The sequence below is a fragment of the Macrobrachium nipponense genome, chromosome 42 (assembly GCF_015104395.2).
Source record: "Macrobrachium nipponense isolate FS-2020 chromosome 42, ASM1510439v2, whole genome shotgun sequence".
NCBI classification, from domain to species: Eukaryota; Metazoa; Arthropoda; class Malacostraca; order Decapoda; family Palaemonidae; genus Macrobrachium; species Macrobrachium nipponense.
In genome coordinates, this window is record NC_061103.1 from 915,351 (window position 1) to 940,710 (window position 25,360).

The 25,360-nt window shown below is 36.6% G+C and overlaps 1 protein-coding gene across 1 annotated transcript in view; it reads right to left on the reverse strand.

Annotated features, from left to right (window-relative positions):
* Positions 1 to 25,360, reverse strand: part of LOC135213230 (neurogenic locus notch homolog protein 3-like) — a 99,092-nt gene that overhangs the window by 52,807 nt on the left and 20,925 nt on the right. Inside the window, exons 2-3 of the mRNA XM_064247209.1 lie at positions 6,804 to 6,880; positions 1,390 to 1,881 (exon numbers count right to left, since the gene is read on the reverse strand). Coding sequence (XP_064103279.1) covers positions 1,390 to 1,881; positions 6,804 to 6,879 — 568 coding nt within the window. The 5' untranslated portion in view covers position 6,880. The remainder of the gene's footprint in view (positions 1 to 1,389; positions 1,882 to 6,803; positions 6,881 to 25,360) is intronic.

Genomic DNA, 25,360 nt, shown 5'->3' on the forward strand with positions numbered 1-25,360 from the left:
GAATATTGTTTGTGTACCATTTCATCCTAATTTCATTCCTGCTGTACTCATTTTAAAAACTATTGATATTAACTTAGTATTTAAATAGAGTAATATTTCAAGAGGTAAATTAATTAAGAATAGCCCACCCAATTCAAACAATATTGTATACAGTATACCATATTAAGAGGCGTAACAAATAATGGCATTGTGGATCATTGGCTTAAGACAGGTCATGCTATTGACTGGGATAATTCCTCGATAATCTGCTGAAGGGTCAACGATCACTGCGAAAGGATTCTTGTAGTCAACAAGGAATGTAAATCTCCATCCTGGATTGTCCCTTGATCATCTTTCCTTGTCTCCCTTTTGCTTCAAGAACACGCAGCCCAGATTAACAAACCGTAACCCCGGCCCCTTCTGATTTTTAACATAAAGTTCTGTCAACTTATCTTGTCTTCAGTGTGAACTTGAAAATATAGAATAAAGTACTTGCTCAAAGTCCCGGCTTTCACTCACCTTCTTAAGCGGATTTTGTGATATTCTCAAGCACATGTGACTGCCTTTATGCTACTTTTGACACACACACACATACACACACACACATATATATATAGATAGATAGATAGATAGATAGATAGATAGATAGATAGAGTTGTGTGTGTGCTTGTGTACAGATTCTACTGGTCACTTTTTATCAACTACGTATGTATGAATATGTGTGTGTATGTAAATGTACATATATATGTATGTATGTATGTATATAATAAAATCAAGCCACAAATGCCCCATAATATCAAATTCACCGGCCATAGAGAACAACGTACTCACAAAGAGAATTAGAAATGAAAAGTGCAGCGCAGTTTTCCTGGTCAGGACAGGAATCAAAGCCTCAAGTCGCCGCTGAAGAGACGGACCTGTCCATTCGGATGTCATGAGAGATTTAACTTGATTATGACAGTTTTGCCACTCTTAATGTCAAGTATAGAACCTGAATTCGATAGGAATGTGTTCAGAAGAAGAAGAAGAGAAAGTAACTAGGAGCTCAAAAGATATCCGAAGGGATAGGCCTGGCCCTCCCTTTTGTATCAATCCCAAAAGGCAGAGATTGGAGTCCTTGCCAGAAAGGTCCCCTAGTCATATATGCTGCTCCCCTTCTGTGGAAGTTAGTCCTATGGGGTGAGCATATGCAAGTAAAGTATTTAAAAGCTACATAAATAATAAATGCCAACATATATGTGTGTGTATGTAAATTATAAGTATATGTATAAGTTATTCTCGAGTAAAGAACTAGATGTTAAGAAGTATTTGTGGCTTGACACACGCACGCACACACACACACACTCACACATTTTCCCTATAAACTTTCAAGTCCAGAAAAGCATCGCCAAACGTTGCCTGAGAACTCACTGGTTGTTAGAGGTGGAGGCGCTTTTGTAGCCGGAGATGGAGGCTCGGGCTCGGGTTTGCTAATGACAACTTCTGTGGTCATTTCATTTTTCTCTGTAGTGACCTCCTGTCCTCCTCCTTCCGTGGCTTCGGTATATTTCGCTTCTGTGACATTAACGTCCGGGGGCTCTGTCCCCGCGTCCCCCATTCCAAGAAGTGCGTCAGTCACGTTTTCAGCGTCAGGGGCGTCTCTCGTGTCCGACGCTTGGAATGCGGCGGTTGTCTCCTCACTCGAACCTCCAACGGCACCGGCATCGCCGCCTCCTCCTCCTTCCACATGCGACGCCCCGCTCTCCCCGGCCTCTTCTAAAACATCTGCGATATAGCTCGGATCTCCCGCCTCCTCCTCCTCTTCGGTTCCGTTACTCAGCATCAAGGATTGCGTCACCGCTGGAACTTCCTCGGTTCTCCTCAGCGTCACGACGACGGCGGTTTCGTTGTCACTCACGTCGTCTGAGGAAGACCAAAAACAATGCGTGAAATAGAGCGGTGACTCTCGTTCCATTAACACTGGAGATTGCTTATTAACTGCTTAGCTCTCTCTCTCTCTCTCTCTCTCTTACCACTATCATCCTCTGGCCTGTCTCTCTTCCGTCAACTCGTTGGTAGGTTTACTTTTACAGTGGGCACTTATTTCTAACTGTCATTTTTAATGGAAATAGGGAGAATGAAGTGCAATTCGAAGCAGTCTTAGGGAATTAGGGAAGTAGAAATAAAAATGTCAGAAGTGAATTGTTTGAACCACCAAACCAGAATGTTTTGTAAAAGACTAACCAAAGAACAATGGCGCCAGGTATTCTGAATAAATGTATTAAGAAACAATTTCTGAGAACCCCACAAAACAGTTCTCAAATAAAAGCAGAGCAAATGTATGGTTTTCACTCAGTATGTAGGTAGCTATATACGTGCTCCTTCAATCGTGTTTTCCGGCTAGAGCGATGTGGGAAACGAAACAAACATATGCAGGAAATTTATCTGTCCATTTTATGTTCATGAGCAATTGTACGGCATATAAGTTGATATATATATATATATATATATATATATATATATATATATATATAATTATATATATATATATATATATATATATACAGAGAAAAAACTGGAAATTATTTCTTCTTTTTATTTACACCAACGTTTCGGGAATCCTTTCCCATCTTCAGGGCCACGAATAGCATAATTTTTTACAATATTATAAAATACTTTAAAATAAGCTGATAATTATAAGAAATCTAGTTTTGTACTATGACAGTCGTTAAGCTAAAAATGAAATAAAGACTACAAAGCGACTTTAAGCTAAAAGGAAATCAAAACACTACATTACTTATTGAAATAACACATCAAAAAAGCAAAATAGAAAAAAAAATATTGAAAAAATAAACAAGGAAAGGGTTTTGCAGGACTTACCGTTAAGAGGTTTGGATGTTAACTGATGGAGAACAGAATGGTCAAAGGCAATGTTAGAGGAATAAAAAAAAAGGGAGAGAGAGAGAGTGAGTAATAGGCAGTTAGGCAATATGTAATGGTGTGGAGGTAGTTTGGTTGTTTAAGGAAAGAGACAGTTTCTTGATGCAAAGAGATTCTAAAAGGAGCGAAAGACAGTCAGTCGGTAGTTTGACAAAGTATTTTGAAGTTATTATACATAATGACAGTTTTACATGAATTTGAATGGTTCTTTATGTCCAAAATTCTTCAGATTTTAAGATTCGTAGATGACATGTTTTTATTGTTTAAAGAAAAATCTCATGCTAATAAGTTTTGAGGGTTTGTCAACACTTTTCATCAAAATATTAGGTTTACGATGGAAATGGAATCCAATAATCACTGACCTTCTTAGACATAAATATTTCACGTTGTAATGGGAGATTTCTCTCAGTTAATTTTAGGAGAAAGACTCACGCTGGTTTGGGCCTTAACATTTTTAGTAACTGCTCTTTCATTCGGATCCTGTTCCCTGTGTTCAGATGAGAATAGTTTTCACAATGAAATACCCTTTCTTAAAGTATTTTTAAGAATAACCTCTTTGACAGAATTGTAATAAAAAAGGCGTTTAAACAATAATTATCTGCACAGTTTATTGTGTCCCCAAGTTCCGAAGAAATTAATGTATTTTTCATTCCCATATGTAAAAAATACAGCCTTTAAACGTGAACTGAAAACAGCGCTAAGCGCTTTGTACTCCTATGTTCATTTCAAATTTGTGTACATTAACCCATGAACAATAGGCTCACTTTTCAAATTCAAAGACACCCTTTCGGAATTGATACTTTCTTTCGTTGTCTTTAAGTATACTTGTACTAAATATAATTTTGGAAATTATGTCGGATCCACCGGACGCTTACTGAAAGTCCGCTTCGATTCCCATAGAGGTGTCAGTTATCGCACAGGCTGCATTTTGAAATCTAAAGAATTTTCGGCCATTCAAATTCATGTAAAACAGTCATTATGTATAACGATTTCGAAATACTCTGACAAACTACCGACTGACTGTTTTTCGCTCCTTCTTTTAGAATCTCTTTACATCAAGAAACTGTCTCCTTCCTTAAATAACCAAACTACCTCCACACCATTACATATTGCCTAGCTGCCTATTTTTAACTCACATTCTCTCTCTCTCTCTCTCTCCCCCCCCCCTTTTTTTATTCCTCTAACATCGCCTTTGACTATTCTGTTCTCCATCAGTTAACACCCAAACCTCTTAACGGTAAGTCCTGCAAAAGTCGCTTTGTAGTCTTTATTTTACTTTTAGCTTAACGACCGTTATATTACAAAACTAGATTTCTTATAATTATTAGCTTATTTTAGAATAATTTATTAATATTGTAAAGAATAATTCTATTCGTAGCCCTGAAGATGGGAAACGATTCCCGAAACGTTGGTATAAATAAAAAGAAGAAATGATTTCCAGTTTTCTCGATGTCCTCTTCATTATGAAACCTAAGCTCACCATATATATATATTATATATATATATATATATTATATATATATAATATATTACATATATATTATATATATATATATATATATATACATACAATACAATACATACATACATACATACATACTACATACAACATATAATATATATATATATATAATATTATATATATATATATCTTATATATATATATATATATTGTGATGAAGTGCTAAGTATCTGGTTACTAAACTTACCAATCACTAAATGAGTACCTCACAACAGCCAGACACCTGAACCTTCATCACAGGTAATAAACGACTGAACACTCTGAAGGCAACAGGTGTGAGGTAATCTTATGTGTAATTAAATTAATTAAAGGGCATCACTCCATCAACAACTTTAAAAGTCTAAGTATTTTCCTGATTTCAGAAGTCTAAGTACTTCCCTGGTTCTAACTCACTTCAAGTAAATTGAAGGAAAACAGCTCAATGACCATTCTCTGTTTCTACCTAAACAAATCATATACTTATATACTGGTGAAAAAGAAAACACTTAAAAAAAATTTAAATATAAAAATTTATTATAAAACTCAAAATTTATAAGTGAAATTCACAATATCAGGGAAATTTACTGTTACTTGAAAACAAAGCATAGTTTAATTAATTCTTGAATTAATTAAGTAAATTTAATCAAAATTAGTTTATCACAAAATTCAAGAAAATTAATTCAGGCGAAATTCACAAGTGTTACGCAATAATTAAAATTTAGAAATTAATTCACAAGTGGTAAACAACAACAAAACTTGAAATGAATTCTAAGTCAATGCAAATTAATTCACAAGTGTTAAATTAAATGAGCAACGATCAATTATTGAAAACAACTCAGTTAATTAAATTGTGAATGCAAATGAAAACACATCACAGAAAAATATGGAAAATACCAAAATTGCAAAGTACTAATCACACAGAATATAAAATAAAAACACACTTCAATAAGAAAATGGATAAATGCACAAAAAGTCACTTCAAATGAAAAAAGAAAAACACAACACACAAAAATTTGCAATGTGAAAATTATGTAAATGTTTCACCAAATCACTGTAGCTATAAGTTGCAACGAATAAACCTTATATAACATTACCTTCGTACCAATTGTTTCTGCTGCAGCTAGTTTCACAATTTCACCACACAATTCACAATATTTCCAAAAAGAAAAGGTGCCGTTACACACTTTTACAATGTTTGTTCACATTCCACAATAAACACTAGATAATACTAAATAACTCTAAGAAATACGAAATCTAAAATTTACGAGTGCCCATTATATAAGTATTACATCTTTACATTACAGTAACATCAAGTATGGCGAGAGAGAGAGAGAGAGAGAGAGAGAGAGAGAGAGAGAGAGAGAGAGAGATATGTACGCCAGGGATTCAAAGTCTGTAATGGACTCTCTCTTCCTTGTATCGGCAAACTTCAAGAAACTGACGGGCTCAAATCGTTTTGGGCTCGTAGTTAAGCTAATATCATAAAAATTCTCTTTCAAAACAATATCTAAAGAGAAATAGAAATTACAATAAAAAATAACATTTATTATTACGTGATTTAGGATGATAAAAGTATTCTAATATAAAGGGAAAATGATTTACAAAGAAAGCAACGCTAAATGACGTCATTCCCCAAAGATGACGTATGCTTAAACAGAAGGTTCTAGAACGATCTTATGAAAAGATGATGCAATGTCATAGGAACAGGGTGAAATCTTCACGTGGCTTCTCGACAAAGACATAACACGTTTGAAGCCAGTCAAGTACGTAATATGCTCAACAACGACGTACTCGTCCGAAACAGAAGTCCCTATCAGACGTGTTGACATGTTATGAAAACAAAATGGAGATCCTCTTTATCTGAGGTGTTGACATATTATGGAAACAATGTCTATCTTGGGACGGACAAGGTTAATCTCTCTCTCTTCACATTCTACGTTATCTTAACTTTTTAAATTATATTATGCGAAATGTGAACATACATTTTTAGACATCCTACAACTCTAAGCTAAATAAGGAATCTGAAAATGTTGCAAAACTCTTTTATATAACATTTTATACAGTCAAAGAGAAGATATATGCGTTATGAAAGTAGCAGCATATATATATATATATATATATATATATATATATATATATAATATATATATATATATATTAATCTCTAGAGTCCTATTTCATCCAAGTGGATTCATACACGAACTTTCCTCTATCTGTGCGAAATGTTGAGTCTCTCTGAAAGTAGCAGCATATCGCCGTTACTTATAAAAATAAAGATCTTCAAAGGTGCTGACTAAACCTTCAGATATCGTGAAGTCAGACGACTCTTATAATGATATTCCCAAAAGGAATCTGCTTTGAGCAACTGGGGATGCTGTGAAGACGGACAGTTCGAGAGTCTTACCCTGAGTGTGGACGACGAGGGGGAGGGAGAGAAGCAGCAGGAGAGGCGGCAGCCGTCGGGGTCTTCGTCGTCTCATCCTGCGGAGGAAAAAGACATCAGGAAACTCACTCAGAAATGATTGTATTTGTCCTCGTAGAAAGTCAATAAATCGCTATGAACGGAATGAGTTAGTCATTCTGGTCAAAGGCATGCGTCTTCTCTTATAAAGAGACATGTTTTTACATTTGAAAACGAGAGAGAGAGAGAGAGAGAGAGAGAGAGAGAGAGAGAGAGAGAGAGAGAGAGAGAGAGGGCTTCCCTATTCACTTACAATTCTGGCTTCTGTCACATTGGTCTAAGTCTCAACTCCCAGTTCCCCTCCGGAATCGTAAAGCTACATATAAATGGCACTGGTCTCGACTGCCTTCTCATCTCCTTTGGTGGAGAGGCGCCATTTATCAGCACTGAAGCTACCATGAAAATAGGCGACGAAGGCAACAGGTCTACTCTAAACTTACAAACACAGGAGGTGCCTAAATGCAAGAGGAGGAGGGTGCCCGGGCACGTCCCTACAGGAGGTCGGCTTTCAGCGCCTACGTCAACAGAGCACTCGTGTGAGTGCCCCAGACCCAAACGGCATAACGGGAGTCCAACAGCAGACGGGCTAATACAAGCAATTCTGTCAGTGTACCTAACGCGGTACACTGAAGCCATAACTTAACGTTCTTTGGAGCGTTCATCAGGTCCCTAGCTGCAACCATTTCCATTCCTTTTTGCTGTACCTCCTGTCATATTCTCATTCTTCCAACCTACTTCCGACTCTCTCCTCATGATTGTTTCAACATTATTTTCGGCGCTGCTTGCCCTCATAGGTCACAGAACTTGGCCTATGGTTAAATTGTATATTCTCCAATTCCAGTGCAAGCAATACAACTAATAGATCAAGAACATACTAACCGTAGACTGATAGTTGCAGAAGCTGTGTCTAAAATTTGACCGAGCCTCCATTGAACGTGCAGACAGCATCACAGGTCGCTGCATTACTTTCTACCGCATGCAATACTAAATACCAATGTAGTACTCGGTATCTAGATTAGCTCAGCAAGGCTATTATTTGTTCATCATACCGAGTCGAGCGCCTTCTGAAACCTCTGTTGAACCTCCTTTACATAAAAAAAAAGCCCCAGAAATGTGAAACCAAACATCAACCCGGTCAAATAAAATCTCTCCACCCAGGTAATCACGGCCTGGAATGAGGCGGTGTTTCTCTGTTAAATGTTAATAAAACAAATACACTAGGCTCCCTCTAATTACCATAAATTTCTACATTCATACTGGAGAGAAATATTTTTGTACAAACAAATTTACTTTATTTAGCATGTATATAATTTCTTAAATATACATATATAAAATATCGCCATTTATCACAAATCTATGTCTGCAACTGTTTGCAACACACTTTATAACCTGCCACCGGCGCGTTCTTTCGCCTACGAGAATGAGATCCTCTGTTGACTCAGCAGACTTGGGACTCAAAATTTGGAAAGAGAGTTTCGTGCCAAACCTGAGACTCCCGAGGTTGCATTAGATTTCAGTCAAATGTGCCATTGGGCGTCCACAACAAATTGCCTCATCTCATACGGCCATATAATCTAGAGAGGGGCACAAGACGGCGTTGCTGCTTCACAACTTCTACGAGAGGATTCCTTCTCAAGAGATGTAGACAACCACACGTCCTCCCTCCATATGAGGCGGAAGCCCACTTCTTCTCTTGCTGAAAATCCTCCCTTTGCCTCCATCGATCCCTAACACTGTGGATCGATGCTTTCGGCTGCACTAGATTTTATATTCGGAGTAATAAAATGAGGTATAATAACTCCGTAGGCTTCGTCCTTTCTCCGCATCTCCTGACTGACTGACTGACTGACTGGCTGTCTGTTTGTCTGTCTGTCGCTCACCAAGACTCTGCTGCTGTGTCTCCCTCCTCCTACTACCCACAGGCACCTAAGGATTTCAAAAGGCTCCAGTCCCGCCTGTTGACCTCAAGTTCGCTTGACCACTGTTGCTCTTCCATACCGGTGTTATATGTTTCACTCTTCTTTTTATGACCTTTTGCTTTTCCTTGATTCTAGACCAGGCATCTATTCGAATCCCGCCCGGGGCAAACAAGTATTTGTCGATTATTATAAGTCGCCTTGGCTATCAGTTGGTTTCAAGGTACTATAGCGGATTCGATGCTGAACGATATTTGTGGCTTAATATTTGTGAGTATGGACAGTTACGCGTGTATAGGTGACAAATTCATATATATCTACACACACACACCACACACACATATATATATATATATATATATATATATATATATATATATATATATATATAAACACGCTCATTTGCCAGATGTGTCAAAACACAAAAATGTGTTTGTTGAGTTATTGATACCACAGATAGCCCGTTCTTGGTAACATCTTTTGGTAGAAAACATCTTATTTGTGTTTACACTACTAGCTGCTCAGTAAAAGATTCATCGCACTATCAATGGACAAAGTATAGAGCGTTTTTAACTTCAAATTAACTTCTGCTGAAAATTAGCAATTTTTGAGTTATGTCACTCTTCTGGCAAATGAGCGATATATATATATATATATATATATATATATATATATATATATATATATATATATATATACACACAATAACGGGACCTCATTTAAACTGACTGGTATCTAGCGGATATCAGACGATGACGACTGTTAGTCCTAGAAGGCTGGCATATTTACCTGAATAATCATCTCCCCTAGATATCATACAGTTGAAATGAGGTCCCGTTATTGATTGCATTAATGCAATGAATAATTGTGTAAGTGATAAAGTTCATCCTATATATATAAATATATTGTATGTGTATGTGTGTGTGTGTAGTTTGCATGTGTGCTCACTATTAGACCAATCAATTCAATGTTCATTTTCTCATGTCATCTCCTCCTCATGACACCCACTGACAATGAGGGAGATTATTCTCGCTTTAAGGGCAGCTAGAGAGGGAAATGAAATTTCCTTCGCAGAGCCACAAACCAGATAAGGCAGAAAAAGATGAAGCATAGGAAAGGTGGGAATGAAATTGAAGGCAGAACGGAATTTGAGTTCTAAAGGCAGAAGGCCATAGAGTCGAAAAGGGCCTATGCAGGGCCTAATGGAGCCTCCAGGATGATAAGATGGGCGGGGTCTCTGTTACCCTCTGATTTCACTTCACATGATTCTCCCATCCTCGGAATGAAAGAAGAAGAAGAAGAAGAAGAATGTCGAGACAGCGCCTCTCAGGGCCGTTGGGCAACGGGAGTAGGATGAATTACTTCAATATTTACTTATTTAATGAAGAGGCCACGAATCAACGACTACACTGTCAAACTGAACTAGGATGAAATAGGAAACAGATGTTGAATGATCACGAAAGTATCAACAAAAGTCCTGTTCCCTCCCAATTACAGGGACCTACCTTATAATACAATATATATATACATATATATGATCCTTTTTAACCAATTATTTTTTTCTGGGGCGACCTTTAATCTTTTTATTTGTCAACTCTGCCAAAACTTCGAGGCGGTCGATCCTTTCCACGTCTTCACTCGTCGTCCTTCTCCTGTAAGTTTTATTCCGGTATTCTGTCCCGTTTGTTGCTATGTCAACTTTGCTATGCATTTGCTGTTACCAATATCATTGTGGCCTCTTCCTCTTCCGCTTCTTCTTCTTCTTCTCCTTCTTCTTGTTCTTCTTCTTCTTCTTCCTTGGTAGAAAAAAGACGGGATGGTTGGAGTGGTCGTATGGTTACCCAGGGAGCATGCTGTCTTCGTTGTCTTTTATTTCTACGGCCTTCGCGACTCCATTGAAACTTCCTAAGGTCGAAATATATCTGAATGGGACGTCCGCCTTTTGAAAATGTAAAAGCGGATAGTAATGGAGAGCGTTCCCAACTCTTATGTGGAAACCACATCCAAAGATACCAAGACTTCGAGAAGCTAAACTTTCGCAGATCTGAGGAATCAGAACAGTGGACTATGGAAGTCTTCAGCAAAGGGTCTCAGCGAAATGAATTTTGATCTACTATGTATGTAAGCATACACACACACACACACACACACACACACACACACACACATATATATATTATATATATATATATATATATATATATATATTATATATATATATATATATATCAATTTTTATTGAAAACACCTTTTGTAAAGCCCGAAAAACGTTTTACGGATTGACGAAAACTGAAAAGTTCGAAAACAAAAATCTTTTAGTGCTTCCTTTTTATATTTGCTTTAATAACATCTCGAGACAAGTCAGGCCACTAGGTATTAATGTTGTGTTCAAAACGCTAAGAACTGTTAGAAACTTGCTGATTAGAAATTCACCTGGAAATGAAACAGGATGTATTTATAAGATTCCGTATAAAAATTGTAATAAAACCTACGTAGGACAAAGTGGAAAGACATCGGCAGTTCGATTAAAACAACAGAAATATAATGTAAGAACTGGTAATGAGTCAAATGCATTATTTGTACACATGAATAATAGTAATCATGGTATAAACTGGACAGACTCCAAGGGAATTATGTTTTGCAAAGATTTAGTGAAAAGAAATTTAATAGCATCCTATAGAATTAAACAAGACTGTGATAATTTATTGAATATCAGCCTAGGTTTATACAAAGTTGATAAAATTTTAACGAAGGGTATTTTAAAACAAGTAGACTATTAAGCATTAGGACTGTTCGGTAGTTGTAAGTGTTTTTTGTTTTTGTTTTTTTAAAGCTTCATTTGTCCTGCCACGAAGTATTCTTGTGACTATTTGTTTTCTTGGCATTTGTCCCTGAACCCTGATGAGGTGTAGAAATGCATGAAAGTGCTCGGTTCAAGTCATTTCTTTTCACCCTTCTCCTTGCTGTATGTACATCTATATATATATATATATATTATATATATATATATATATATATATATATATATATATATTATATATATTATAATTTTGGAAATGAGCAAATGGGAACGTGTGCATATATGCATACGTACATCAATATAATGTCACTGAGACCTTTGCTGAAAACAACGAGGACAGAATGCTCCCTTGCTAATCATGCGGCCACTCCAACCATCCCGTCTTTTTCTATCAATGAAGAAGAAGAAGAAGAAGAAGAAGAAGAAGAAGAAGAAGAAGAAGAAGCTGAAAGTGCAAGAGGAATAGGCCACATTGATAGCAAAGTTGACATAGCAACAAACGTAACAGAATACCGGAATAAAACTAAGAGGAGAAGGACGACGAATGAAGAAGTGGAAAGGAAGACTTCGAAGTGTTGGTAGAGTAGATGATGAAGAAGAGTAAAGGTCGATAAACAATGAGACATTCATTAGGAGAAAATAAAGTCATTCCTCAGTGAAGAAAAGGGCGGATGATCAACATATCAATTAGCAGCCTTCAAGTCTCAGTAGGTGTGAGGGCAGAGAGAAAAAGTGCGGACGGACAAACAATGCCATGTCAGTGTTCTCTTTTACAGAAAACTAACAAGAAAAGACTAAGAATAGGGACAAGTATGCTCACAAGAACAACACCTACCAGCAGAGAGAGAGCAAAAAAAAAGAGAAAGTAGGTCTCGCATACCAATATACCTCGCCCCTATTGTATTGAGGGCATACGGCAAGTCAATATCCTGCGTCGCTTTGTGGTCACAGGTACCGAATGGTTGCCGGTGACCCTCGAACGCCGAACAACATTTCGTGGTCAGAGTCGGCCTGAAGAAACCCCGAAGAATGTCTAAGGCTCAGTTGTGACGGAGGAATTCTCCCGAGTTGGCGGCATCGAGTTTGACCTGGATGTCGGACGCTTCACCAAGACCCGATAACCATGCCAAGGTCAACTATGTATATGAGCAACATAAAGGCGATATTAATAGTAGCGGTAGGGGTGACAACTGCACGAATCGTAATAATAACAGCTCGGAACTGGAATTAAATCTTTATGCAATAAATATGATTTCACTATATATATATATATATATATATATATATATATATATATATATTATATATATGCGTAACTTCTAAATTCACAAATATGAAGCCAAAAGTATCGCTAAATGTCGAGTTCACTACACCTTGGAAATAGGGACCAGTCAGGTCGTTGTAACTGATGTGGGGGTGTGCCCCAGTCTAGAACCCAGGGAGAGATGGTGATGTCGATTCTGAATATGATGATATGACAGGAATAAGTCAACTTATAATCTTTCTACATATCAAAATAGTCAAATCGAACGTCCATTACTGCATCTTAGCCAAAGATACCCAGATTCGAATCCTGCTGGAGCAGATATTCCTCTTGGGTGTAAGTTATTCTTAAGGCAAAGTGGGTCTATTTTAAGATATGATCGTGACTTAAAAACTGTGAAAAAAATGTATATACTATATAAATACACATATTTTATGTTTTCATAGCTATCACGCCACAAATTATACATATATATATATATATATATATATATATATATATATATATATATCACCACTCCCTTTCTGCAAATATTTTTGGATGAAGTTGCAGGCTCCACACCCTTTCCCTATTCTGGTGAGGATTTGTGCGTTCCGATAGCATTGGTCTATTGCGGTGTGGCCAGTTCCATTTCCTCACTATATATGGACAGGTGTATTCCTTCGGTATATGAGTAACGATGGTCCCGGGATTTAGAGGAGAAAATGAAAAAAGTTGTAGAGGTCGGGAGACAAATATAAAAATCGGAGCTGAATCGATGTACGTATACTATAATCATGATCAGTATACCAATTCAGAGACATGCACGGACAGAGCGACGACCTACGACAGATGCATTTCTGAAGAAGCAGCTGTCGCACAATACGAAAGGGAATTCCGGGCGAAGAAGGAGACGCGATCAGCAGGAGCAAAGTACATTTCGTGACGCACACAGATCAAATTGGTCTAATTACACGCATAATTCCACGACATAAAATCGCTCAGTTCCATTGGCGCCTCTAACGAGGATTCAGTACAAGGCCACAGACAGACAGACAGACAGGCAGACAGAGGGCTATGGTATGATAATCACCCTGGTATGACTTTCACATTCATTTATGACAAACAAACACACACACAAACACACACGTCATACAAACGCTCGTCGTCTAAGATGGAAAATTTGTAATCATTCTTTTGACTGGAAGAATTTGAGAGAGGTGTTCTTTTGTAAGTTTATGACGAAGAGAATATGCTCAAATCCAGTAGTTCCTCGTTGGACGAGTGGTTTACGTGCTCGCCTAACGATTCATTGGTCCAGAGTTCGATTCCCCGCTCAGCCAACGTGGAATCCGGTGGCTAGGTACCCAATTGGTTCCTAGCCACCTAAAAATATCTAATCCTTCGGGCCAGCCCTGGGAGCGCTGTTCATCAGCCCAGTGGTCTGCTTAAACTAAGATATACTTAACTTTTAGAATATCGTGTAGAAAAAAAAAGAGCTCAAGTCAGAATAAGAGAAACAAGGACGCAAACACTGGGATCAATGGGTGACGAAGAGCACCGGTCAGCAATTCAAATTTATTTGGCTGTTTCTTTAAGCTGCTTTGCTTGTGGGACTACATATAGAAGTGCAATTTCTCTGGATGGGGACCTTTTGCTTGTTTCATTGCGCTGCTTCCCTCCCTGCAGTGTGCTCCTATTTGAAAACATTACATATTGCATAATATTCACTTTTACATTTGAAGTCAGACGGCCGTCTAGGAGTTATTTCTGGATCCTGAAGGAAAGGAATGCCTATCAGATACACGAAAGCGCTAGGCAATGATGCCTTTTATTATATCCTTCTAGATTTTTCAGTGCATTATGTATAATATAGATAGATAGATAGATAGATATGCCCATACACACATTCAGTCGTCAGTACAAAGCACAAGATCCACATGAAGAAGTTCTGACGCCTTTGGCAGAATTCGAGCTCGCACCCGTAAATAACAGAACGAGGTAGCGTTATCCACCTGACCGTGAGAAAGGGAACAAGTCTATTCCCACTCATACTTAGACACACTGTCGTCCTGGATTTGTAGGTGTCGATGGTTCGCGCCCGTGAGCCGACAAATCTGTTATCGACTAAAAAAGAAAGAAAGAAAAAATTCCCCTTTGGTTAAACATATATGAAAATATATCAATTCCGAGGTAGGGCGAATTAGATATTAAAGGACATTTGTAGCTCGATGTATGTATATGAATCACGGTAATGTGATATGAATTATTTATTTATATATATATATATATATATATATATATATATATATATAGGTATGGATGGGGATACAATCCACAATGATGTACAATTCCTCTGTAGTATTATATATATATTTCTTGTACAGAAGGATTTACATCATTGTGGATTGTATCCCCATTTACTTGGAGGTACGACATAGTATTTAGATTCTGCATACGTATATATATATATATATATATATATATATATATATATATATATATATATGAATATATATATATATATATATAATATATTATATATATATACATATATATATATATATATATATATATATATATATATAAAACGTCACTAGACCGTCCTGATTTCGTTCCCGTCCACTGGACGGTGGTTCGATCCCACGAGGGGACGAAATTATTATCAACTAAAAATTCACCTTCGGCACATATAGGAAAATATATTCAATTCCGAGGTAGAGCGAATTAGATATTAAAGGACATTTGTAACTCGAATTATATTTATATACAAATGTTTAAATATTATCAATTAAAAATTCCCCTTCGGTACATATATGAAAATATATCAATTCCGAGGTAGAGCGAATTAGATATTAAAGGACATTTGTAGTTCGAATGATATATATATATATATATATATATATATATATATATATATATATATATATATATATATATATATATATACAAATGTTTATAAATTGATAATACGGCAATCAATACAAATACAAATGAAAAAACTCTTGCAATCTTTGAGATGAGATGACTGAATAGCGCAAAGACTCCCCATAAAAAAAGAGGTATTGGAATGAATGAATACTAATAGATAGAGAGCTCTATTATAAGAAAAGCCAAGGCAGTTATTCAAACCCATTCCTCTCACCTAATATTGATTAGGCTGCTATCACTTAGCGGGGAATTACCCTCAAGTTGTATTTCACGTTCCTTGAACTTTATGAAAATTTTCTGTCCAGACTTTAATCGATCTTCTTCGTAGACAGATGGGCAATTAAGGAAGGATAGAGAGAGAGAGAGAGAGAGAGAGAGAGAGAGAGAGAGAGAGAGAAGAGAGAATGAATATAGATGAGCCAAAGCCGACACGTTTTATAAGCGGGCGCATTGTCAATGAAATGACCATCTAGAAAAACAACCAGCGACCGAACGAACAAAAGAGCAACAACATGTCAACAAGAAGGTAACAGTTTCCTTCAGTTCATTTTGGAGCTACGCAGTTACATGACTGTGTCCCAGATTGTAGAAAACTAAGTACCTTTCGCTATTCCCTAGTTACCCTTCTCTCAGCATGACCTTAAACAGCGTCAGAGCTAAAGAGAAGAATACCAAGAAAAAAGATCCTCCCATTCAAAATCCTGGGCCGAATCTGTCGAACTTCGAAGAGGCTGATTTTGACTGCTACCATTCCTCTTTCTCTTTGAGTGTCTTGGGAAGAGGGGAAACTGCTCAAGAACATTTGGTCGCATTTTTACTTATACTGTAATTTTTCCCATCGTTCATTCATCAACGTCATTATTACTATTACATTTATTTTACTGTTAATATTACAACTATGGATTTTTATAAAATGATGGTATGCATAAATGATTTTTTTTAATGAATCAAAAGATTAACTGAAAACAGACAATGAGTAAGTCAAATTATATGTCTAAACACCGTAGGCTATGCCCAATCTGACACACACAGTAGTAATACTAATAATAATATAAGAAGTTCACTGTCAATTGTACCATTCTCTCTGATTTGTATATTTTCAATATACAGTACCTATTATGCGACTGCAAACGAGGGCAGTTTTATATGTTAATAATTCTGCTAATTTTTCATTAACTCTGGAATGGAATGACGTTAAAATAAATGAAACACAGATGTTATGGTTCAGTAAAAATCTGCATTCTTCATCTTCATAATAATAAATGTAATGATGCACTTTATGCTTTCAAAAATGTCTTGGACATTCATCGTGTGTCCTTTCGGCCTTTGTCACTGCTTTTGTCGTGCACCTTTCAAAATCTATTATTATTATTATCATTATTACGGAAAAGATAAAAAGTGCATACTGCATTTATATGAACTATGTATGTACGTATATATATATATATATATAAATATATATATATATATATATATATATATATATATATATATATATATGTTTGTTGTAACTAAATAGCGCGTGACAATATATTTAACCATTGTACCTCAAAAATGTGTTGAAATAACACGAAAGCGCTCGGTACTCCTTTTATTCTTCCTGTGGCCTTGGCTAAATATATATATATATATATATATATATATATATATATATATATATATATATATATATATATAAAGAGAGAGAGAGAGAGAGAGAGAGAGAGAGAGGAGAGAGAGAGAGAGAGATACGTAAAACAACCGCCATACGCAAACGGAGAGTAAACAGGTAGGGGGCCAATAGAGACATGTCCCAGTACACACTTTACTCCTGGAGGTGTTACGGAGAGAGGTGCGTGATGGAAGCCCCTCGGGGCAGCCATAAGGCCACAGAAAAAGAGCCATAATGATCGTTTTTCGTGGAAACCTGCCTCGTGTCTCTTCAATAAAATTACGCTACGTCAAAACTTTTCTCATTTTTTATGTAATGTGTGTGTCCGGCAAGATGCAACGATGTAGAAACACTCACAACGATTCATTCTTCTATTAAGAAAGGGCTGCATAATATATGTATATATATATATATATATATATATATATATATATATATATATATATATATATAGTATGTATGTGTGTATATGTATGTACTATGTGAGAAAATATAAACAATACATGGATTATTTCCTTTGGTGCAGTTCCCTTTAGTACCATTTCTTGGTCGCAGTTTCGAGAAAAGTGAAATATTCAGTGACTACATGTAATGTTCTAGAAATGAAGCTGCTAATTTCATATAGACGCTTATTTCTTAGAATTTAATGCCTTAGTAAGAATCGAGTGAATTTTAGGTAAAATATTATTTATTCTTCAAGGAAAGTCAAAATGATTTTCTTAGAATTTTACGTCATCTGGATGTTCGAGATATTTCCAGGTGTCGAAATGACCGAGTGTACATCATGGGAACACTGTCGGAGTGTGGAAGGGGGTTTCCAGAATTTTCCAGGCATCTGGAACTGAGGAGTAGACAGTGAGCCACATTTGCTTCATTTGTTGCTGCTCTTCTGCTGCTAATCTGGCTGCTCTCGGCAGGCAAACGGGATCGCGGATCAACTGCGAATGTGGCAGATCTCAGTTAAAATACAACTTATGAAAAACTGACAAACAAAGGAGCATCCGTCGTTGGTCCTAAATGCTAATATTAGGAAACAGAAGCCTACCACCTGAAACAGGTTGCGATGATTTTATCACTGTTGTAAATATGAAGTCTTACGAACAATACCTAACTTACGTTTGCCACCACTAGATATTTCTCAAAAGTTGAATGCGAGTCAAAATTGACACATGGAATAGTTAAAGCTTCAGTCTCATTCAGCAGAGTCCCGTCCACCTGAAGGGGAGGATGGAGTGGAAAATCTGTGCGAGATCTGCTAATCAATGGCATGTGCTAAGATTTCAAAACCATCATAGGAAATAAGTCATTTGCGTTTCTTTCCATGTTCCCTTATATAAAACATTCGTGAAGTTAGCCACAGAACAGGTTTTAACGAAGGCAAGAAATTTAGATGAAGATCAGATTAAAGTTTGATTTATCGATAGAATCCATTTTTGATGTTGTGATCGATGTGAATTTAAATTCTCTCCTTCATTCATCCAATGTTTTTCGGAAGCTCTGCTTCCTCGGTGGTCATACGGCTGACTGACTGAGATTGCACCCATCCAAGGGTCCCATTCCGTATGGAGGAGTCCCGCGGATTCTGTGCAATGCTAAAGACATTGTCAGATTTTTTTCGATATTAATACTGTTGGTTTTCTCGTCTTCCTTTGGTGATGATTTAACAATTCTTCATCCTATTAAATCATGAAAATGCCACGTAAACTATTGCATCATATCAAGATTAGGGCTGTTAGTGTCAATGACTGTTCAGCCGCAAACTTTCAATGGGTTTGTATGGCAGTGATACACAAAACGAAATCTTTTGATAGACTGGGACGGCTTCAGGCGTTGTCTATTATATGCAGGGTCTTAATTGATGTCAAACTCGTTTGTACCGAGTACTTCGCTTCTTTAGAAATGAAACGATTGTCAATCTATTCCGAATCTAAAGTGGCCGAAGCTCGCCCTTCCTGATTGACTCGCCAGGGCTTGTTTCGTTTTCGAAAGTGGTCGTTCTCAGATTGACACGAGACTTCTGTCTTGATCATGTGACTCGCTGCATTGCAACATAGCACCAACATTATTTCATTCTTCCCTGCGCTTAACCCTTTGGTGTGTGTTGTATTCCAGTGAGACTATCTCCGCTTTTCGCAGCCATGTTTTTCATTTCACATTTCAAAGTCGAATTCAATTCCTTGATAAATGAACCTCCTTCACTAGCAATAAAATGGTTAGGCTGTACTCCATTCTTCGCTCAATCTCGGCATAACCTCAACTGCTTCTACTAGAGTGAGTTGCTCTTTCTGCTTGTTCAGTTTCTTCCGCTTGCATCGCATACTGTGCTGTGATTGTTCTTTTGCTGTTGTGATCAGAACACAGGCAAAATTCGCAAATATCGAATTCCTAACCAAGAACGAATCGATGGTTTGCTCTCGTGGTGCATCTTGGCAACTTCAGTGTTTCAACTGGACTTTGGCAGTTAGATGTCGCTTTGTTTTTGTCTCCTTCGCTTCCGGCAAGTTGCTCGTTTTTCACCACCTTTGCACTTTGTGACCACGGGCGTCAAAAAGATAAAGAAGTTAAATTGCAACAAGGCGTCATTAGCGACACCACGTCGTGTGATACGCTTCTTAGCACCATGAATGCTAATATTACCTTGGCTGATTGATCCCGTCTCTGGGCCTCCCTCCCTCCCTTCCCTCAGGGAGAGCCAAAGGGACACCCGGGTCATGTGGCTGCCCCCCCCCCCACCTCCAGTCTCGGGTTGAATTATTAAACATTCACTTTTTGGCTCTCTTTCACATTTTCAATGCTCGATGTTTCCACAAAGGTAAAACTAATATATATATATATATATATATATATATATATATATATATATATATATATATATATATATATATATATATATATATATATATATATATATATAAATATTACGTGGATGTATATATTAGTGAAGAGGACCAAAGCTGATGGTCGAAAACTTTAATCCTGTACAAGAAATATATATTTTGAACTACAAGAAGATTTTACTTCATTGTGGATTGTATCCCCATATCTGTGTGTGTGTGTGTGTGTGTGTGTGTATGTGTGTGCTTTTTTTAATTTATTCTCTTGATGTAGCTGTCCATAGAAATGATAGAAATTTCACCTTTTCAGTCTTTCGAAAATCAACTAACATTACCTCTTTTGTTCATTACTACTCCAACCACCATCAAAATGACAAATTCTCTGTTTTTTCTGGGATGTTCCTAAGGGCTTTATGTGTCTGTAGCCCGCAGTTTATTAACACAGAGATTAAAAATATTTATGATATTGCCTTGAAACTTAAATACCCACGGACTTTTGTATATGTGGCATGGAAAAAAGGCTAGAACATCATTTTATCTAACTAATGACAAACTTGAATTTAGTAAGCATAACATTCTAAAATTACCCTATGATGAAAGGTTTTTAGAAATTCCTAGAATTTTAAAGCTTTTTAACATAAATGTTGTTTTCAGTAATATTAATGTCAAGAGTTTAGTAATAAAAAATTCTTCTAAAGATCTTCCAGGCTGAATATATGAAATTCCTTGCAAAAAGTGTGATAAAGTCTATTACGGACAAACCGGTAAATCTCTTTCACAACGTCTCATACAACACTAATATTCAGTAAAAACTAGGCAAATATCAAATGCATTATTCGTACATATGAGAGATTTAGATCATCCTATTAACTGGAGTCAAGCAAGAGCCTTAATCCCATGTAATGACACAGTTAAAAGGAATATCACTGAATCTTGTTTCATCAAGACAAATAATGGAAATGTTCTAAATTTAAGTCTTGGTTTATTTAAACTCGGTGCCTTCATAATGAAAAAGTTGTAGATAAATATAAGCAACAAAATTAATGAATTTAGTTTTGTACATATTTGTGGACTTGTATTACTGCATTTTACTTTCTCTTATGGTTAAATCCATGTTTAAGTTTGTGACCGTGTGATATCCGATAATAATCCTTGATTATCTCTTTGATTTTTACCCTTTTTTTTACAATGAACCATCTGGTATTCTTGATCCTTTTGTTTTCCTGGTAACTTTCTTTCTAACGGTATTTTATTCGTTCCTTGACAATGTCTTAGGAAAGATGAAAGTGCTTGGATTTCTGCCTATCATTGTCCTGTGGTGTTCGCTATTTAATGAAGTCACGAGCATCTACTGTGATTTTTAAGCATATATATATATATATATATATATATATATATATATAATATATATATATATATATACACACACACACACACACACACATATATATATATATATATATATATTATAGAAATATTACTATATGCATATAATATATGTATATATATATATATATTAAGCCAAAAATTATACTGATATGCATATAATATATGTATATACATACATAGTGTGAGTTTGTCATCTTCCCGATTCTAAGCCGATATCTCAGGATGAGGTAGTTAGTGTTATAAATTTTTGCTAATGACACAATTCACTACTTAATCCAGAGACAAAATGGGTTTTAACAAACCGTACTCATTCACAGATCTGGGTCTTGCTCAAGATTTAGACCTGAGTCTCCTAGTTTGTGAATTGAGGATACCGATCACACCACCACCACCCCCATAATAGAAACAGCAAAAACATTTTATCCGTTTTTTCAACCAACAAAAGCCCACAACATGTTGTCAGCATTAACGATGTCCTTGATTTATGATCATTTTGTGGGAGCTCAGCTTCGTTTTCTTCTTCTTCTTCTACATAGAAGAAGGAAGATCGGCCAGAAAAAGCAAATATAGATTATTCGATTCGATGACGTCATGTGTTTTGACGATGACCTTCGAGGCCTCCTTCTTCCCGAAGGGAGGAGGAATCGCCTCTTCATGAATGCATCATTCAGCCTTTGGGAAGCCTTCGCTCTTTTGTACTGCAGGCGGCTCCTTCCTCTTTTCCGTGCAGTCTGGCGCATTTGCACCGCCCTTTGTCTGAGTCATTGTAATGGCCACTTTACCGAGAATCGTTAAAGTCAGCTTCGCGTATTTAAAGTTTATAATCATGGTTATCTTTTTTTCTTTCTTTTTTTTTTACTTCTAACTTTACATTCAGGGTTTTTTATTTCGATTCTTGTTGATTCAGAAGAAAACTACGATACAGAAGACGTGTTTCAGTGAGCGTCCTTGGCAGAGCGTCGTCATCCTTGGGGGAGCCACACAAGAAAGCAAATCAGTCTAGTTTTCTGGGCGACGGGACACTTCTCTCTTTTCGGAAGGCGAAAGCTCTATTAAGAACCCAGCCATGATTGAATCGAAACCATTGCGACCAAATTTGCTCTGCAACTGAAGATCTAAAATAGACAGAAAGAAATAATATAAATAACCGAAAAGAAAACACCAGCGAGAGGGTAAAAGTCATATACCTTTGATGTTGGGACATAAACTGGCTATTACATTGTAAACTGAAAACAATAGCCGACTTTTTTTCCCTTATAATAGCAATCCCCTCTCATTAAAAGTTCGCTCTTCAAAGACGCCTCCGGCAAAAGTTGATCAATCATTCTCCAGCAAAGTATGTTTCATGAATACAGCGACCTATTTATTGCGCCACCCTAAAAGTGTGACGTCAGCGGACAAAAGAGGAACACGAGCTGCGGATTTCGTGTTCATTAAGAGACGGACGCCTTGTCTGTCTCTCGTCTTTGACCGGAACAGTTTCTTACTATCTTTTCATTCTCCGATATTATTGCGCCTCTGCACTCAGGTGGAAGTTGTCGATTCTGAAGAAGACTTCATGGGATAATAATAATAATAATAATAATAATAATAATAATAATAATAATAATAATAAGTCATTGGGACTCATATTTATCACTTTTAAGGAGCATTTATAACTAGTGTGTGTGTATGAGAGAGAGAGAGAGAGAGAGAGAGAGAGAGAGAGAGAGAGAGAGAGAGTTAGGATATGCAATTATTGCACGCAATGGGATCCCCAAAGACGAAGGATTAAGCCACATAAGGCCCCGTTCACATGAGGCGGAAACCTTGGCGGCGTCCGCGCGGATGCAAACACTGGTGAACGTAGCTACATATTATGGCGGTTATCCAAGCGGTTCATTCAGTAACAGAATGGAAGTTGAGGAAATAACATGCTTACGTTATGCTCAAAAGACTGCATCCAAAACTGAGAGAATATGAGCCCAGATTCTTCGTTTATTTCAGAATGAATAAGATTAATAATTCATCGAGAAACATAATGCAGACAGATTCATTTCTATGTAACTATGAGTACACATCCACACATACACACACATAATGTATATATTATATATAATATATGTGTATGTACATGTATATATAACCTATATAATATATGATATATTTATAGTTATATAAATATATATATATATATATATCAATATATATATGTAAATCTAAAGATATAAAAAGGACCATTAAAAAAGGGCATTAAAACACTCTGGTTTAAAGCTAAAGCTTACATTTCGGTGGACTGACTCCTGTCCTTTTCAAGTAGTGAATTACAGAAGAAGTTACATTGGCAAAATATAAATAGTGGGAGATATGCTCTTGAGTGACGCCTGGGGTCACCTCTAAGCCGACATTGGTGCTGTCAATTGTCTTAATCCGCTTCATCGTTGCCTTAAGGAAGATATTGTCTACATGGTCAGAGTCCCATGCTCCATTCAAAAGATTGATCTTATTATCTTGTTGTTTTATCAGTGAAGATCTACTATCTGACATTTATATTGACAGCTGCTTTTGTATAAAAATTGGGATGAATTCCATTTCATGGTAGGGTTTGTGTTATTTATATGATGGAAAATTGCCGCACTATGTTGTCCATAGCTAATTGAGCACTGATGTTGAGTTAATCTCTCCGAGAGAGATTTTCCTGTGAATCCATATTATGACTTATCACAATCCCCACAAAGGATTCCATAGACTCCTATGTCTTTAGAAACTGGTTTCTGCTGAATGTTAATTAAAGATTTCCCCAATGTGAAGATAAAAGGGTCAGGGTGGCCTAATATCTGTGTGATCCCTTGTAAATTATCCACGTTAGCTTTAAACCAGACGTGTCCTGTTTTAATAGAAGAATTAATTTGCATACTTATATATGTATACACACACATCTATAATATATGTATATACACATATATATGTATACACACATATATATTGTTGCGAAATATACCCTCGCAACTAGGTTTTTACTGGTTGGCCTGATGTTATTGGCAAGATGGCCTAGCCCATAGCATAGAAGTTGGTTCCTAATCGTAGGACGAGTGAAGACGGTGACAAATTTTATCAATATAGTATTACAAATACATACACACACACATACAATATATATATAATATATATATATTATATATATATATATATATATACATATCATGATTACTTCCATTCCATAGAAAAATAGGATGCGCTCACACAAACGCTGTTCTAGTTCTCAATTAACGACCACATGATCCTTAAGGAGTCCGCTACCGGCTCAAACACTAAATGATAGAAAAATCACCAAAAAAGAACCACAAGCCGGGTGAACGATACTCATCTTAACACAGCTTAGTTAACAAAAACTATTTATAAAAAAACAAAAAAAACACGAAGCAATATTGAACCAAGTACACAAGTTACAATGCATGATGAGTTGCTTGCCTCTCGGATTGCTTTGCAAAGGAAGGACGAGCCATTTCGCGGGTGGCGCTGTCGACGATAGCCAGCTATAGGCACCTTCGAATTACAGTTCCACTCAATCATTAGTTCATGTAGGAGTTTCAATGAAAATGACACGACAAAATGCAATATGAAAGAAGTCCCCACGTCTCTGTCAAAAGCAGATTCAAAAGCATACATAGATACATCATACATGAGAAGAAGGTCCATCGAGGTCTCACTATTTACGGAAACGACCGAAACGGCTATAGATAAGTTTGTTTTATAA